The sequence below is a fragment of the Tupaia chinensis genome, unplaced genomic scaffold (assembly GCF_000334495.1).
Source record: "Tupaia chinensis unplaced genomic scaffold, TupChi_1.0 Scaffold000001_1, whole genome shotgun sequence".
Classification (NCBI taxonomy): domain Eukaryota; kingdom Metazoa; phylum Chordata; class Mammalia; order Scandentia; family Tupaiidae; genus Tupaia; species Tupaia belangeri.
Genome location: NW_006159427.1, coordinates 6,113,168 through 6,129,906, shown reverse-complemented (window position 1 = coordinate 6,129,906; position 16,739 = coordinate 6,113,168). Strand labels below are relative to the sequence as shown.

At 42.6% G+C, this 16,739-nt stretch overlaps 1 protein-coding gene across 1 annotated transcript in view; it reads left to right on the top strand.

Moving 5' to 3' along the window:
• Nucleotides 1-16,739, top strand: part of MPP7 (MAGUK p55 scaffold protein 7) — a 217,424-nt gene that overhangs the window by 156,520 nt on the left and 44,165 nt on the right. The window contains exon 11 of the mRNA XM_027770169.1: nucleotides 11,617-11,787. Within this exon, the coding sequence (XP_027625970.1) occupies nucleotides 11,617-11,787 (171 nt within the window). The remainder of the gene's footprint in view (nucleotides 1-11,616; nucleotides 11,788-16,739) is intronic.

Genomic DNA, 16,739 nt, shown 5'->3' with positions numbered 1-16,739 from the left:
ATGTCTCTCTCTGTCTGGCGAGCGCACGCACCCTATAGCGAAAACCTCTCAAAATAAATAAATAAATATCAACTACTGCCACCTACTAGAATAGTTGTTTTGGTGTTATTATTTAAAAAAAAAAAAAAAAAAAAAGAGCTAATCTCTGACCCCAACTCGTCTTTTTTTTCCCGTCATGACATCATAATAAACAATCTAGAACATGTCTGTCAATACAAAGTGGTAAAATAACTCCTTAGTATTTCTGAGACCATTAGTTAATTATTTAGAAAAATATAAAGTTACAGCCACTCTTCACAAACTTGATCTTATGATTATGTCTGAGTAATTCCAGATGGGATAAAAAATTAAGTGGATAGCCATACAACCTACTTTTTTTAAGTTTCCGAAAATCTAGGTGAGTATCAGATCTAAAGATTAAAAATTCATAAAAACAGTGGAAGAAAGCACAAAGGAAAGAATTGAACAGGTTTGAGCACATAAGCATTTATGGTAAAAGTTAAAAGGGAAATTGCAAATCTTGAGTTCTTTGTAATAGATAATAGAAAGGGCTTATGACCTTATTAAAAGATACATGTGTCTCCATACGTGTCTAGAAAGACTCTAGTCTGAAATGATCAGGGGCCAGCAGATCTCATGGTAGTTAAGGTAGCTTGGTCCCACGAGGCTAACTGTAGTTCAAGTCCTGGACCCGACGTCTTGAGAAACATGCTGGGCACATGTGCATGTGGGCCCCAAATCCTGACAGGAGTAAGAGAGAGAAGGGATTGTGGTGTGGTCATTTCTCATGGGAAGGGTGGTGCTTTTTCACTTTCCCTCCCTCTCTCTCCAGTGAGTTCACATGCCCTCTGGCAAACTGGAAAAAAAAAAAAAAGATTAAAATATATTAACCAACAATTTATAGAAAAAATAAACACAGATAAGCAATAAACATGAAAATATACCCAGCCCTGCTGTTAAGTGTTCAAATAACAATACTGTGTAATTTTTCACTTATCACATCACTAAACATTTTAGAGAAGTGATCGGAAGTCGTCCGGAGGAATGGTAAAATTGGCGGTTGTACATACTGCGGGTAGAAATAGACTTTGTTTTAACTAGTCCGGGAAGCATTGGGACGGTATCCGACTTCCAGCAGTTCATCCTAGTAAAATCATCAGTGGGATAAAGCGAGCAGGGGTGTTGACTGCAGTCCTACTGATGTGAGGAGCAAATAACAAGCACCTTCACATTTTTCCTTCTATAGTCCTTTTTTTTATTTTTTTTAAATCATTTTAAGTTTGCTTAATTGAATGATAACAAGTCATAAATGATTTCTACTGGAAAATATTAGATAAGTAGTGTCTCCTTGAGTAGCCGACCCACAGCTGTGGCCTGACTCTGAAGTCACTTTCCTATTGTAATAAAGTAAGCGTGCTGTTCCTTTCAGAAACACAAATCTCTAGCAGCTGTGGGTAAGCTCTTTGGAAAAAGCCTGTCCATAAAAATGTTGAGCCAATTATAAATTACAAAAATGTGAAATATAAGGAAAAATATCTTTTGTGTCAAACTCTTCCCTGACTAAATTCCTTATGACTGTTCCTTTCCTTGCCTTCGTTTTAAAAGCACAGCTTTTGCAAAGGCTTTCACACTGAAAAACAAAATGAAATAGGTTATTTATTCATGTAGATATAAAAGAATCCTCTGCTTGCTTTCAGTTTAAGTTTGCACTTTTTAAAAAAAATCTTCCTTTTAACCAGAGAACCAAGTAAGATGTGATAGGCCGGAAATGATGAATCTCGGTTTTCCTGACTAAAACGTAACTCTCCTTTAACCCTAGACTTAACCAGGGTATACTAACGATCACTCGTTATTTTATGGAGTTTGAAAATGATAGTTTCTGTGCTGTCGGGAAGGGCATGCCAAGTATGCCATTGCTTCAGGCTACCCATGGAGAACGTTCTAGAAGACTTCATCTTTTTTTCTTTTTTGTTTGAGGAATAATTACAAACATGTACTCTGGATTTCATACCTTTTTAAGTCCTTCATTCTACTAGTTTATTGGTGGTTGTGGCTGGGGATTTTCCTGCTTGTTTTCTTACTCTGTGTGTATGTACATGCATATATATGTGTGTGTGTATATATACACGTATGCCTGTATGTAGGTATAGATGCATATGAGTGTATGTAAGAGGTGTGTGTTTACAGGTGTTAGCTGTTAGGAGTAACCAGAGATGACTTGAAGTACATGGGAGCATGTATTATAAGTTATATTCAGATACGACTACGTTTTATTTATAGGCTTTTCCATGTGCATATTTTGGTTGTCATTAAACCAAACTAGCTATGGACCAAGAATTAGTCACTTGCCACCAGAAGAGCCAAAGTCTGACCCATAGCGTTTGTCAAGGAGGAAGGCGTTATTACAGATGATGTCATTCAGGAGACAGGGAGCAGGCTTGCTCCAAAGCTCTCCCTCAGTGTGTCCGAGGCTGGACATTTATAGAGAAATAATTTCCACCCAAGCCTTCTACTAGCCATGCATGCAAGTGAAGGATGAGAACGTGTGCAGCTCTGACTGGTCAATCCAGCAGCGTCCCATTGGCCCATTATTGAAGTGGGTGGTATTCTGATTGGTTGCTTGGTTGCAGCCAGCGTACACCATGCCCTCTTTGCAGTGGTGTCCCCTTGGTACACTTAGCACGTGTGCCCTCCAGGTAAACCTACAGCAGCACCAGGTGTCTTCCATCCAGGCTAGTTGCAGAATCTGCAGGGGATCCAGGGACCTGTCCCCGTGGCCCCTGAGGGATGACTGTGCAGTGTTCTTATGTATATGTGGAGGGGGCAGTGAGTGAAAATCAAGGGAAGGATGCGCTTCAGTTTTAGATAGCGTCGCAGAAATAACACATCCTTTGAAGGAGGATCTAAACACAGGCAAGAATAGTTCAAACATGCTGAATGTTTATGTTGTCTTTCTTCAAAACACTACTTCATGAGGTACTCTAGGCATTTAAAATATTTAACATACTTAAATCTGGACTTAGTTTTTTTAACAGCTTGTCTGCTTTATAACATTAACGAGCTAAAAACTTACTAATGAGCCACGTAATTTATTTTTCTCTTTCTTGCTAGACTGTGCTACCCACAGTTTGTGGCTTCAAGGTACTTTTAAGTAGCTAAAGACATAAAGTCATCAACCATAAACCAAAGGCTGGCCAGATGCTTCGTCTAAATTACTAAATCTTTAACCACCATGTGAAGCAGATATCATCTGAATTTTTAAAGTGAAAATGAGCCCAAATGTTGAGCCAATTATAAATTACAAAAATGTGAAATATAAGGAAAAATATCTTTTGTGTCAAACTCTTCCCTGACTAAATTCCTTATGACTGTTCCTTTCCTTGCCTTCGTTTTAAAAGCACAGCTTTTGCAAAGGCTTTCACACTGAAAAACAAAATGAAATAGGTTATTTATTCATGTAGATATAAAAGAATCCTCTGCTTGCTTTCAGTTTAAGTTTGCACTTTTTAAAAAAAATCTTCCTTTTAACCAGAGAACCAAGTAAGATGTGATAGGCCGGAAATGATGAATCTCGGTTTTCCTGACTAAAACGTAACTCTCCTTTAACCCTAGACTTAACCAGGGTATACTAACGATCACTCGTTATTTTATGGAGTTTGAAAATGATAGTTTCTGTGCTGTCGGGAAGGGCATGCCAAGTATGCCATTGCTTCAGGCTACCCATGGAGAACGTTCTAGAAGACTTCATCTTTTTTTCTTTTTTGTTTGAGGAATAATTACAAACATGTACTCTGGATTTCATACCTTTTTAAGTCCTTCATTCTACTAGTTTATTGGTGGTTGTGGCTGGGGATTTTCCTGCTTGTTTTCTTACTCTGTGTGTATGTACATGCATATATATGTGTGTGTGTATATATACACGTATGCCTGTATGTAGGTATAGATGCATATGAGTGTATGTAAGAGGTGTGTGTTTACAGGTGTTAGCTGTTAGGAGTAACCAGAGATGACTTGAAGTACATGGGAGCATGTATTATAAGTTATATTCAGATACGACTACGTTTTATTTATAGGCTTTTCCATGTGCATATTTTGGTTGTCATTAAACCAAACTAGCTATGGACCAAGAATTAGTCACTTGCCACCAGAAGAGCCAAAGTCTGACCCATAGCGTTTGTCAAGGAGGAAGGCGTTATTACAGATGATGTCATTCAGGAGACAGGGAGCAGGCTTGCTCCAAAGCTCTCCCTCAGTGTGTCCGAGGCTGGACATTTATAGAGAAATAATTTCCACCCAAGCCTTCTACTAGCCATGCATGCAAGTGAAGGATGAGAACGTGTGCAGCTCTGACTGGTCAATCCAGCAGCGTCCCATTGGCCCATTATTGAAGTGGGTGGTATTCTGATTGGTTGCTTGGTTGCAGCCAGCGTACACCATGCCCTCTTTGCAGTGGTGTCCCCTTGGTACACTTAGCACGTGTGCCCTCCAGGTAAACCTACAGCAGCACCAGGTGTCTTCCATCCAGGCTAGTTGCAGAATCTGCAGGGGATCCAGGGACCTGTCCCCGTGGCCCCTGAGGGATGACTGTGCAGTGTTCTTATGTATATGTGGAGGGGGCAGTGAGTGAAAATCAAGGGAAGGATGCGCTTCAGTTTTAGATAGCGTCGCAGAAATAACACATCCTTTGAAGGAGGATCTAAACACAGGCAAGAATAGTTCAAACATGCTGAATGTTTATGTTGTCTTTCTTCAAAACACTACTTCATGAGGTACTCTAGGCATTTAAAATATTTAACATACTTAAATCTGGACTTAGTTTTTTTAACAGCTTGTCTGCTTTATAACATTAACGAGCTAAAAACTTACTAATGAGCCACGTAATTTATTTTTCTCTTTCTTGCTAGACTGTGCTACCCACAGTTTGTGGCTTCAAGGTACTTTTAAGTAGCTAAAGACATAAAGTCATCAACCATAAACCAAAGGCTGGCCAGATGCTTCGTCTAAATTACTAAATCTTTAACCACCATGTGAAGCAGATATCATCTGAATTTTTAAAGTGAAAATGAGCCCTAGAGAAGTTGGTGTTTTACATTTTCAGATTACTCCGAATAGTCTGGGATCCAGTGTGACTTTTCATTCCATGAATATAGTGAGTACTGATCAAATCAGAGCAACAGACGCACCGTCATTTCAAACATTCATCGCTACCTTGTGCTTGCCGTCTCTGAGATCCTCTCTTCCGGCTATTTTGAACTACACGTTAAATTGTTACTCGCTGCAGTTGCTCTACTGTGCTGTCGTCCACTAGGACTCATTCCTCTTATCTACCTGTAATGTCAGATTTGCTAGCCAAGTCTCCCTGTCCTCCTTCCCCGTTTTTCAGCTTCTGGGAAGCAGAATATTATCCAGGTATAAAAAAGGACAAAATCTCGTCATTTGTGGCAATGTGAACAAGCCTGAGCAAATTATGCTAAGTGAAATAAGCCAGGCACTTAGAGAATTTCTTTAAAACTCCACAAGTCCCACAGGCCCAGGCCACCTGGAGCCTTTGCTTGTTAACCCTCAGGGACGCTGCTGCCCCCTGCAATGCCCCAACCAGGATGGCTGACCACCTTCTCTTTTTTGTTTTGTAAAACGAGGACTTTGGTCAAGGCACTGAAGCCTCAACTGTGTGAATCCCACTGGACTAGTAGTTGCTACTGAAAGCCTCCTGGGCATGAGCACAGCCAGTGACAGTGACATTGTACCCTGCCAGGAGCAGGGGTGAGCAGGCAGGGGACCTCCAGAGCTCCTGACAACTTCAAGGCTTTCCTTTGTAGGCTGCACTCTGGCCTTCTGTCTGCCTCTTAGAATTTTAACTCTGGGGAAAACACCGAATATGTCATCTTTCTTTACTGAAATTTATATTTAGAAGGTAAAGCAGGAATCGTTTTTTTTTTAAAGAGGTTCTTGCCTTAGGGTGCATGTGCTCACCAGGGAGAGAAAGAGAGCAACCAAGAGACAGTGAGAGAGAAAGTGAGAAATCACCCCGTAGGGGGGATAGTCACACTACAATCCCTTCTTATCCATTCTCCTCCCAGGATCTTGGGCATGCACACACATGTGCTCCATGTGAGTTTTAAGCCACTGGGTCCAAGATTCAGACTGGGGTCAGCCATGTAGGAGTGCAGTGATGTAATCACTACGCCATCTGCTCGCTCTTAACTCACTTTAATGCAGTAGACTTGTATCACATACCTGTTTTGTACCAAGCCCTGTACAACTAATATCACCAAACCATGCTGTGGAACATGGTCTTGCCTTTTTTTTTTTTTTCCCTTTTCTTTTTTTTAAGTCAATTTATTTACTTCTTCCATGAGAGAGAGAGAAATAGGCACCTCCTATAGGATCTTCACACCACAATCCATCCCTAGTCTCAGCCAGCCTGGATCTGGGGCACAGAGGGAGACCCCAGGGTATAAACCCAGCCTTCCCACATGGGGCTAGCTCCACACCACTGTCAGCCCCACGGTCCCCATCTTGGCTGTCCGTTCACACTCACTTGGAGGCCTGAGTACCTTCTTCCCCTTCTCTCCTGTCTCTCTCTCCACTGTTGACAGAGAAAGTGAGCTTCAGCGAATTGTACCGACTCAATTAGGTGAGCACTTACCCTGAAACAGGATTTAACTGTGGTTGACTGATCAGAAAAATTTCAGGTTTTAAGTTTTGGGCTTTATTTGCTTTGGATGAGGCATTTATGTCTGTTCTATCCATTCTCATGCCAGAAGTGAGTTGAGGAAAACCATTCAAGGAATAATTAGGGAGGAATTTATAAGTCCTATGTGTTTATCCTATAATTGTCTCCCAGGAGGCGAGAGCCATGGGAATCTGACATGAGAACAGTGGGAAACACCAGCATTCGAATTTTCCTAGTTGGCATAGCCAATGCGTCATTTCCGTGCTAAACCAGAAGCCCAGTTATACCAGATTCCAGTCTGGGCCAAACACAGGTGACAGAGCTGTGGGCTTAGGGAGTAGATGAGAAAACGGAGTTCGGTGTGAGGAAGGGACCCTGGTCTGAGAACCACCACACTGAAATGTGGGAATTGGCTGTAAGACTCTTGCTACGTCACAAGGTTTGGTGTGAAGGCTGTAATCGAGGGACCCTCTTTTTCGTTTATCTTCCCCAATATTCTCAAAAACCAGAGGAGCAGAGTAATACACTTCTCCCCCTGGCCCTTTACATGGGAGTTTTGTTCTCTCTGCACTTTAGAATTCACACATTGCACCCTCATTCTGGGAGCAGGGGAGCGTATTTCCCCTTTCCGCTCCAATCTCATCTCTTTACAGGGCCAGTGTGTTTCTTACCGGCCCTATTGTCTTCTCGGTCCTACCTTCATAAGATGTAGGTCTGAAGAGCTCCACTCTCTGCCTTGCTTCACGTTCTTAATAAATAATCTTTCCTCAGGTGGGCCCTGTAGTCTAGTGGTTATGGGAGCCAGATCCCACGTGGGTGACTGTGATTTGAATCCTGGCCCTGGTGGCTTGAAAACATGCCAAAATTGATACAGGATGCAGAAATGGAAGACAAGGGATTGTGGTATAACCATGCCCCATTGCATCCCAAAATTCTGAGAATAGAGAAGGGATTGTGTTGTGGCCATCCCCTCTGGGAGGTGATTTCTGACTCTCTCTCTTTGTGTTTCTCTAGCAAGCACATGTGCTCTATGTCAAAAATATCTCCCTCTCCCCCACCCCACCCCACCCCCCCAAAATTAAATGATTTGCCCAGTACCCTTCCAAGAGTGACCACCTGGTTCTAGCAGCCTGCTTAAGCACAGTTTAACACTGTACTCTCCCTAGTGTGGGTTTTGTATTTTTTTTTTATCATTTTAAACATTTTAACAGTAGATGCTGTCTGTGCCACAGGTATGTCTTTAGTTTATGATTATAATACAAAGTTTTCAGGTATTTATGAATGAGAGAATTTTTCATTTATACTTAAAATAGTATTTAAGTGGCTGTCCCCTGGGGAGGTGATTTCTTGCTTTCTGTGTCTCTGCCTGTCTGTCTGTCTCTCTGGTGAGCGCACATGCCCTATAGCAAAGTTTGTAACTTTTTCTTATCAAATCAATCAGCTCATGACAAATTACCTTTCTGATTTCTTTTTTATTTATCACTTTTATTATTTTTTAATTTATCTTTAGTCTCTATACATCTTTACAGTATACAATATGGTTTTTCCCAGAATGAATACAGTACATATTAGTCAAGTCAAAGATATTATCGTACGTGTTGTCATCGGTAGATAACTTTGCACTTTGTGTCTATTAAATGTGTTGGTTTTTCCCTGATCCCCTCCCTCTCTCTTTGATTTCTGACTTATTTTTTCTTTATTTTATTCAGTGGTTTCTGAAAAGAGCTCTTTATAATTTAGAACCAAATAAAATGCATGTTACTATAATACAGAAATAAATGCTAGGGTATTTCTTGTAAATTATTGTTTTAATGAAATTGTGTAGTGCCTTTTCTCTTACTAAATTAACTCATAATCATAATAGAGTGAATAAGTTCCAACCCAACTTCGAGAGTTTTTTAAATTTTTATTTTTTGTTATTTTCTCTGTTCTCCTCAAACATGTAAATTTTGTGTATTTGCAGCTGGTTTTAGAAGAAGTTTCCGTCTTAGTAGGAAAGATAAGAAAACAAATAAATCTATGTACGAATGCAAGAAGAGCGATCAGTACGATACAGCGGACGTGCCCTTCTCCTCTATTCTCATCTCGGGATCTTGGGTACGCACGCACACGCGCCCGGCGTGAGTTTTAAGCCACCGGGTCCGGGACGTGAACCACGGTCGACTACGTGGGAGTCCAGCAACATAGCCATTACGCTAACTGCTGGTTCCCACTGCTGCCTTTTAAAATCTTTTTTTTTTTAAAGAGGTTCTTGCCTTAGGGTGCATGTGCTCACCAGGGAGAGAAAGAGAGCAACCAAGAGACAGTGAGAGAGAAAGTGAGAAATCACCCCGTAGGGGGGATAGTCACACTACAATCCCTTCTTATCCATTCTCCTCCCAGGATCTTGGGCATGCACACACATGTGCTCCATGTGAGTTTTAAGCCACTGGGTCCAAGATTCAGACTGGGGTCAGCCATGTAGGAGTGCAGTGATGTAATCACTACGCCATCTGCTCGCTCTTAACTCACTTTAATGCAGTAGACTTGTATCACATACCTGTTTTGTACCAAGCCCTGTACAACTAATATCACCAAACCATGCTGTGGAACATGGTCTTGCCTTTTTTTTTTTTTCCCTTTTCTTTTTTTTAAGTCAATTTATTTACTTCTTCCATGAGAGAGAGAGAAATAGGCACCTCCTATAGGATCTTCACACCACAATCCATCCCTAGTCTCAGCCAGCCTGGATCTGGGGCACAGAGGGAGACCCCAGGGTATAAACCCAGCCTTCCCACATGGGGCTAGCTCCACACCACTGTCAGCCCCACGGTCCCCATCTTGGCTGTCCGTTCACACTCACTTGGAGGCCTGAGTACCTTCTTCCCCTTCTCTCCTGTCTCTCTCTCCACTGTTGACAGAGAAAGTGAGCTTCAGCGAATTGTACCGACTCAATTAGGTGAGCACTTACCCTGAAACAGGATTTAACTGTGGTTGACTGATCAGAAAAATTTCAGGTTTTAAGTTTTGGGCTTTATTTGCTTTGGATGAGGCATTTATGTCTGTTCTATCCATTCTCATGCCAGAAGTGAGTTGAGGAAAACCATTCAAGGAATAATTAGGGAGGAATTTATAAGTCCTATGTGTTTATCCTATAATTGTCTCCCAGGAGGCGAGAGCCATGGGAATCTGACATGAGAACAGTGGGAAACACCAGCATTCGAATTTTCCTAGTTGGCATAGCCAATGCGTCATTTCCGTGCTAAACCAGAAGCCCAGTTATACCAGATTCCAGTCTGGGCCAAACACAGGTGACAGAGCTGTGGGCTTAGGGAGTAGATGAGAAAACGGAGTTCGGTGTGAGGAAGGGACCCTGGTCTGAGAACCACCACACTGAAATGTGGGAATTGGCTGTAAGACTCTTGCTACGTCACAAGGTTTGGTGTGAAGGCTGTAATCGAGGGACCCTCTTTTTCGTTTATCTTCCCCAATATTCTCAAAAACCAGAGGAGCAGAGTAATACACTTCTCCCCCTGGCCCTTTACATGGGAGTTTTGTTCTCTCTGCACTTTAGAATTCACACATTGCACCCTCATTCTGGGAGCAGGGGAGCGTATTTCCCCTTTCCGCTCCAATCTCATCTCTTTACAGGGCCAGTGTGTTTCTTACCGGCCCTATTGTCTTCTCGGTCCTACCTTCATAAGATGTAGGTCTGAAGAGCTCCACTCTCTGCCTTGCTTCACGTTCTTAATAAATAATCTTTCCTCAGGTGGGCCCTGTAGTCTAGTGGTTATGGGAGCCAGATCCCACGTGGGTGACTGTGATTTGAATCCTGGCCCTGGTGGCTTGAAAACATGCCAAAATTGATACAGGATGCAGAAATGGAAGACAAGGGATTGTGGTATAACCATGCCCCATTGCATCCCAAAATTCTGAGAATAGAGAAGGGATTGTGTTGTGGCCATCCCCTCTGGGAGGTGATTTCTGACTCTCTCTCTTTGTGTTTCTCTAGCAAGCACATGTGCTCTATGTCAAAAATATCTCCCTCTCCCCCACCCCACCCCACCCCCCCAAAATTAAATAATTTGCCCAGTACCCTTCCAAGAGTGACCACCTGGTTCTAGCAGCCTGCTTAAGCACAGTTTAACACTGTACTCTCCCTAGTGTGGGTTTTGTATTTTTTTTTTATCATTTTAAACATTTTAACAGTAGATGCTGTCTGTGCCACAGGTATGTCTTTAGTTTATGATTATAATACAAAGTTTTCAGGTATTTATGAATGAGAGAATTTTTCATTTATACTTAAAATAGTATTTAAGTGGCTGTCCCCTGGGGAGGTGATTTCTTGCTTTCTGTGTCTCTGCCTGTCTGTCTGTCTCTCTGGTGAGCGCACATGCCCTATAGCAAAGTTTGTAACTTTTTCTTATCAAATCAATCAGCTCATGACAAATTACCTTTCTGATTTCTTTTTTATTTATCACTTTTATTATTTTTTAATTTATCTTTAGTCTCTATACATCTTTACAGTATACAATATGGTTTTTCCCAGAATGAATACAGTACATATTAGTCAAGTCAAAGATATTATCGTACGTGTTGTCATCGGTAGATAACTTTGCACTTTGTGTCTATTAAATGTGTTGGTTTTTCCCTGATCCCCTCCCTCTCTCTTTGATTTCTGACTTATTTTTTCTTTATTTTATTCAGTGGTTTCTGAAAAGAGCTCTTTATAATTTAGAACCAAATAAAATGCATGTTACTATAATACAGAAATAAATGCTAGGGTATTTCTTGTAAATTATTGTTTTAATGAAATTGTGTAGTGCCTTTTCTCTTACTAAATTAACTCATAATCATAATAGAGTGAATAAGTTCCAACCCAACTTCGAGAGTTTTTTAAATTTTTATTTTTTGTTATTTTCTCTGTTCTCCTCAAACATGTAAATTTTGTGTATTTGCAGCTGGTTTTAGAAGAAGTTTCCGTCTTAGTAGGAAAGATAAGAAAACAAATAAATCTATGTACGAATGCAAGAAGAGCGATCAGTACGATACAGCGGACGTGCCCACCTACGAAGAAGTGACCCCGTATCGGCGACAGACGAACGAGAAGTACAGACTTGTGGTCTTAGTCGGTAAGTGTCTGCGTGTGCAACCTCGAGGAGGCAAGTGAAGTAGGAGGAATTTAACCTCAGAGCTCGTCCGCAGTGGCGCATTGCCAGAGGTGACGTGGGAAGCTCTGGGTCTGCGTCCCTGGTCTGCTTGAACACTCTGGGTGTCCTGTGGTTCCCCCTGGAGAGGGTACTTGTCTTCCTCTCTCTAAGGAAGTAAGCAAAGAAAAAGACTTGAACTTCAAAGTGCATCATACTGGAAATTTCCAAACTCAAAGTCCACTCTTCTTCCACACTTTTTGTCTGGTCTCCAAAATGAAATCTTTATAGCCTTTTATATATCTATGACATGTAGAGAGTTTTTGTTTTTGTTTTAATTATTTTATTGAACTTTATTTATTTTTATTTGACCAGAAAGGGGTCCGGGGGAGAGAGAGAGAGAAAGCAAGCTTCCAGGTTCAGGACTCAAATCGTGGTCAGCCATGTGCAAGTCCAGCACTCTTCACCACCTGCCGGCCCTGACATTTGGAGAGTTTTAAGATATCAGTGGATAGTTCCAGCATTTTAGTGGAACCACTGCAGGAGAAGGGTAAAAAAAGCACCCCAGTATATTAAGCGTATCAGGGAACCTAATGATAAAAATGAATATTCCTGAATATAACACAAGTTTCCTTCGACTCATTTTTGAGGCAGCAGCTGTGGTATATGCTTCCTGTGGCGTTTAGATCCTTAAAAGAAACTGTGATAACAGAATGAGAGGGTATTTCAAGCTGCATAGCTAGTTAATCAAACTGCCTTAAAGTAGGGAATAAGTATATGTGCGTGTTTCCACACACTTTGGTTGGCCTGACTCACATCTGCATGCTCGCATCTGTCTGTACAGCCTTCACAGACGTGAGCTGTCATGAGCTCCACTCCTCCACTTCACCCTTGTTGGGTTACTTTAAAAATGCTGCAAGAGGGACCAGCAGATGATGTAGTGGTTATGTCGCTGGACTTCACATGGCCCGGTCCAGGACCTGGAGGCTTGACACTCAGGTCAGACACGTGTGCTTGTGTGCTCAAAATCCTAAAGAGAATGGAGGAGAAGGGACTGTGGTGTGTCGTCGGGGGGGGGGGGGGGGATTTCTCTCTCTCTTTCTCTCTGTCTCTCTGGCAAGTGCTAACACCTGATAGCAAAAATCTTTTTTTTTAAGAGTGTAATTTGCATACTCTTCTTTTTATAAGAATTGTTTTATTTAACTTTATTTATTATTATTATCATTATTATTTTCCAGTTTGATCAGAGAAAGACAGAGAGAGAGAGAGGAAGTGAGAAAGCAAGCCACCAGGTCCGAGACTTGAACCATGGTCGGCCATGTGGGAGTCCAGTGCCCCTATCCACCACGCCACCTGCCGGCCCCAGCAAAAATCTCTCTTAAAAAAAAATCCTTGAGAATTATTTACGCTTCCAGGATCAAAGCCAGCAATTTGGGGTACATTTTGGAATATTGGAGCATGGTGTCTCTTGTTGATTATTCCTTTATGGATTCAAGATGGCAGTTATGGGATGAAAATAAATGGAAAAACTAAAGAATCAGTCACCCACCTTCCTAAGTCGGGGTTCTTTGAGTGATTTCAGCACAAGCTGAATTCACACAGATGATGGGTGACTCCCAGGGGACGATGCCTCACACCAGTGGACACATCGTTTCTGTCATGTAGAAATACATATTTACGTAGCGCAAAAGAAATCACACTCCCCTTTATTAGCAACGTTCACACCTCCTATCCGTGTTACCAAACTCCCCAAACCATAGCTGAAGAATATTTCCCTAAGGTCTTAATTTTACTCCAGCACTTGACACACCCCAGCTTCCAGCCGGGAGTCACACTAACGAGAACACTTCCCAGCATCCTGCACCCCCGAACCCCGTGCTCACCGGTAACCCAGTGTTCCACACGGTCCCTCCTTCTGCCAGCACCCGGCTCGCAGCGTCTCCCCCTCCCCGTCGCCTCTTCTCAGCAGAAAAAAGAGCTGTGCTTTGGGCCCAGGGCAGAGAGTAGGTCTCTCGTTTCCCATCACATCCAGGTGGCCCTCTGTAGAGCCAGGGGATTATGATTACAGATCTGTCTTCTGAGCTTTCCCCAGGGATCTAACTGAAAGAGGAAACTAGGATAACCTTGTCTTTCTCCTCCTCCTGGAGGTGCTAGCCTCTAAATCCTCCTGTCAGGCCTGAGGAAGGGAAGAGAGATGAGGATAACTTAGGAGTCTGAGGAGTAACTCCGGGAAGAATAAAAGTAACTCCCTAGCCAGATGCAGCTAGAGATGCCTGATGGTTATGGAGCAGAATCGGGTGAGCCCTAGAATCTTCCGAAGAGGACGAGAGGCTGGCCTCGTGCTTGTTAGAAGTCGCCATGGGGTCCTGTTACGCAGTATTGGCTTGTGCAGGTGTTCATCGGCTCTCTCTTGGGGAAGGTGTGAAACAGAAGGAGGAGGATGCCAAAGGAAAATAAACCATGATTGGTCTGTTCTAGGGGCAGGACTCCTGGGCAGGTCTCTACTAATTCAGGATAGAGCTCCATCTTAACGGTTACGAAGCCCAGAGCTGGTATCCATCCATCCATGCTTTCTCACGCCTCAGGGTGCTGAACTCCCACACAGATATGTGAGATCCTTGATAGCATCTCACAGGTCCCAGAGGTTCTGATCAGTTTTTCTAGTTTTTTGTTGTGGTTTTTTTTTTTTCCCCCTATATCTCAAATTTGATCATTTCTGTTGGTCTCTTTCCAAGATCCCTGGTTTTTCCTTTATCATTTTGCTATTTAGTCCACCGAGTGAATTTTGTCTTTTTGATATTGTACTTGTGAAATGACCGATTTGTTCATTTCTTCTTTCTTTTTTTTTTTTTGCTTTTGAGAGATTTTTGCTATAGGGCGTGTGCGCTCGCCAGACAGACAGAGACATAGAGACAGAATGCGAGAAATCACCCCCCAGGGGGGATGGTCACACCGCAATCCCTTCTCCTCCATTCTCCCCTCGGGATCTTGGGCACGCACGCACATGCACCTGGCATGAGTTCTAAGCCACCGGGTCCGGGACGCGAACCGCAGTCGACTACGTGGGAGTTCAGCGACATAGCCATTACGCCATTCCCTTGTTCGTTTCTTTGTATTTGCTGAGGACTTTATTTTTCCATCAGTTTCAAGTGTGTTTACCATGACCTGACGGACCTCAGTTAACATGACTGAACGTCTGTGCTCTAGGAGATGGGAAGGCATAAACACGTGGACAGCAACCAGACTCCAGAGGCAATTTGGGAAGTTCTCAGGGTGGGAAATGGTTGTGGGAAGGGAATGGGGCGAAAATAGGGGTAGTAATTCATTAATTAAGAAGAAGAAGAAGAAGAAGAAAGATGCTGGGCCAGCCCTGTAGAGAAACGGAGGGCAAAGGATCGCGTCACGGCCGTGCCCCATTCGCTTGTGCGCTCTCCGGTGAGCACCTTTGCCCTCTAGCAAAGATGAAAATAAAAAATTCCTTTGTTGTTTTGGATCATTTAAACATCAGAGTCATTTTGGGGTTGGTGGCATCTGTCAAATGTGTTTTTTCTTGAGAATCGGTCACTTTTGTCTCGTTTTCTCATGTTGCGTCATTTCCTTCTGTGTCCTGGGCATTATGGACATTATGCTGTGTAGGTGTTGGTCTTATATTTCTCTGGAAAATCAGTCTGGGTGGGTTCAGGGTGCATGCCTCAGCTCTGTTTTCATTCTCTGCTATTCCGTGCATGTGACGCTTGAGTTGCTCAGAGACTTAAGACTTAGTTCATTTCTCAAAACCTTTGGTCTGCAGCTCTCAGGTTCTCGCACTCCTGCACAGCCGAGGGCCCCAAACTTTCACAAAGTCTCAGCTATGCCAGCCATGACCCCACTGTGCAACTCTGATGTGGGACTCGTCCTCTGGGTAAAGCCCACGATGGTAGGGCAACTTCATCTCCATGAGGTCCCTTCTCAGATTGCACTCCCTGCCACACCCTGCCTGCTTCTCAGAACCCTCGGTTGTTCCTTTTCTGCAGATGTTTTTTGTTTTTTTTTTTTTAGTAGAGATTTTTGTTATGGGGCACATGTACTCACCGGAGAGACAGAGAGAAAAGTAAGAAATCACCTCCCAGGAGGATGGCCATACCACTATCGTTTCTCCATTCTCCTCTTGGGATTTTGGATGCGCGCGCGCACACGCCCAGTTTGCTTCAAGCTACCAGGTCCGGAACTTGAACCACTGCCAGCCATGTGGGAGTCCAGTGCCTTAACTACTATGCCACCTGCTGGCCCCACCATCAGAGATTTTATTCTGTCCAGTGGGGCAAGAGGCCCCGGTGGGGCAAGAGGCCCCAGTGGGCTTTCTTCACCATCGTGGAGCTGAACTCCCCAGCAGAAAGCTCCCCTCACAGATGGACTCTAGCTTCTCTTCAATGCTGCACCTTGACCAGCCTCCTCAGAACTGGGTAAGAGAACCTCAGCCCTTATATCTCCTGAGCTGAGTTTCTGAGGGTCATTAGGATAGCACAGAGGGGTCATTAGGACAGAAGAATGCCGCGGAGTGATCCCAGCCACCTTCTGAGCTAAAACAGTGCTTCCAAAGATACGCATCATAGCAGTTCATTGTCAGCCAAACCCTGTTCTACGTGATTGTTAGACTTGGAATCAATGAACAAAGCACGTGTGGCCGGTCTTCAGTAAATAGGGCAGTGTAACTGTGCACTTCAGTCACCTCATTTCCACTTTGCCCTTTGAACTTTACACTCCTGGAACCTAAATTCTGAACTAAATATAGACTCTGCCAGGTGGCTTGCTTTATTTTATTTTATTTTATTTTATTTTATTTTATTTTATTTTATTTTATTTTATTTTATTTTATTTTATTTTATTTTATTTTATTTTATTTTATTTTATTTTATTTTATTTTATTTTATTTTATTTTATTTTATTTTATTTTATTT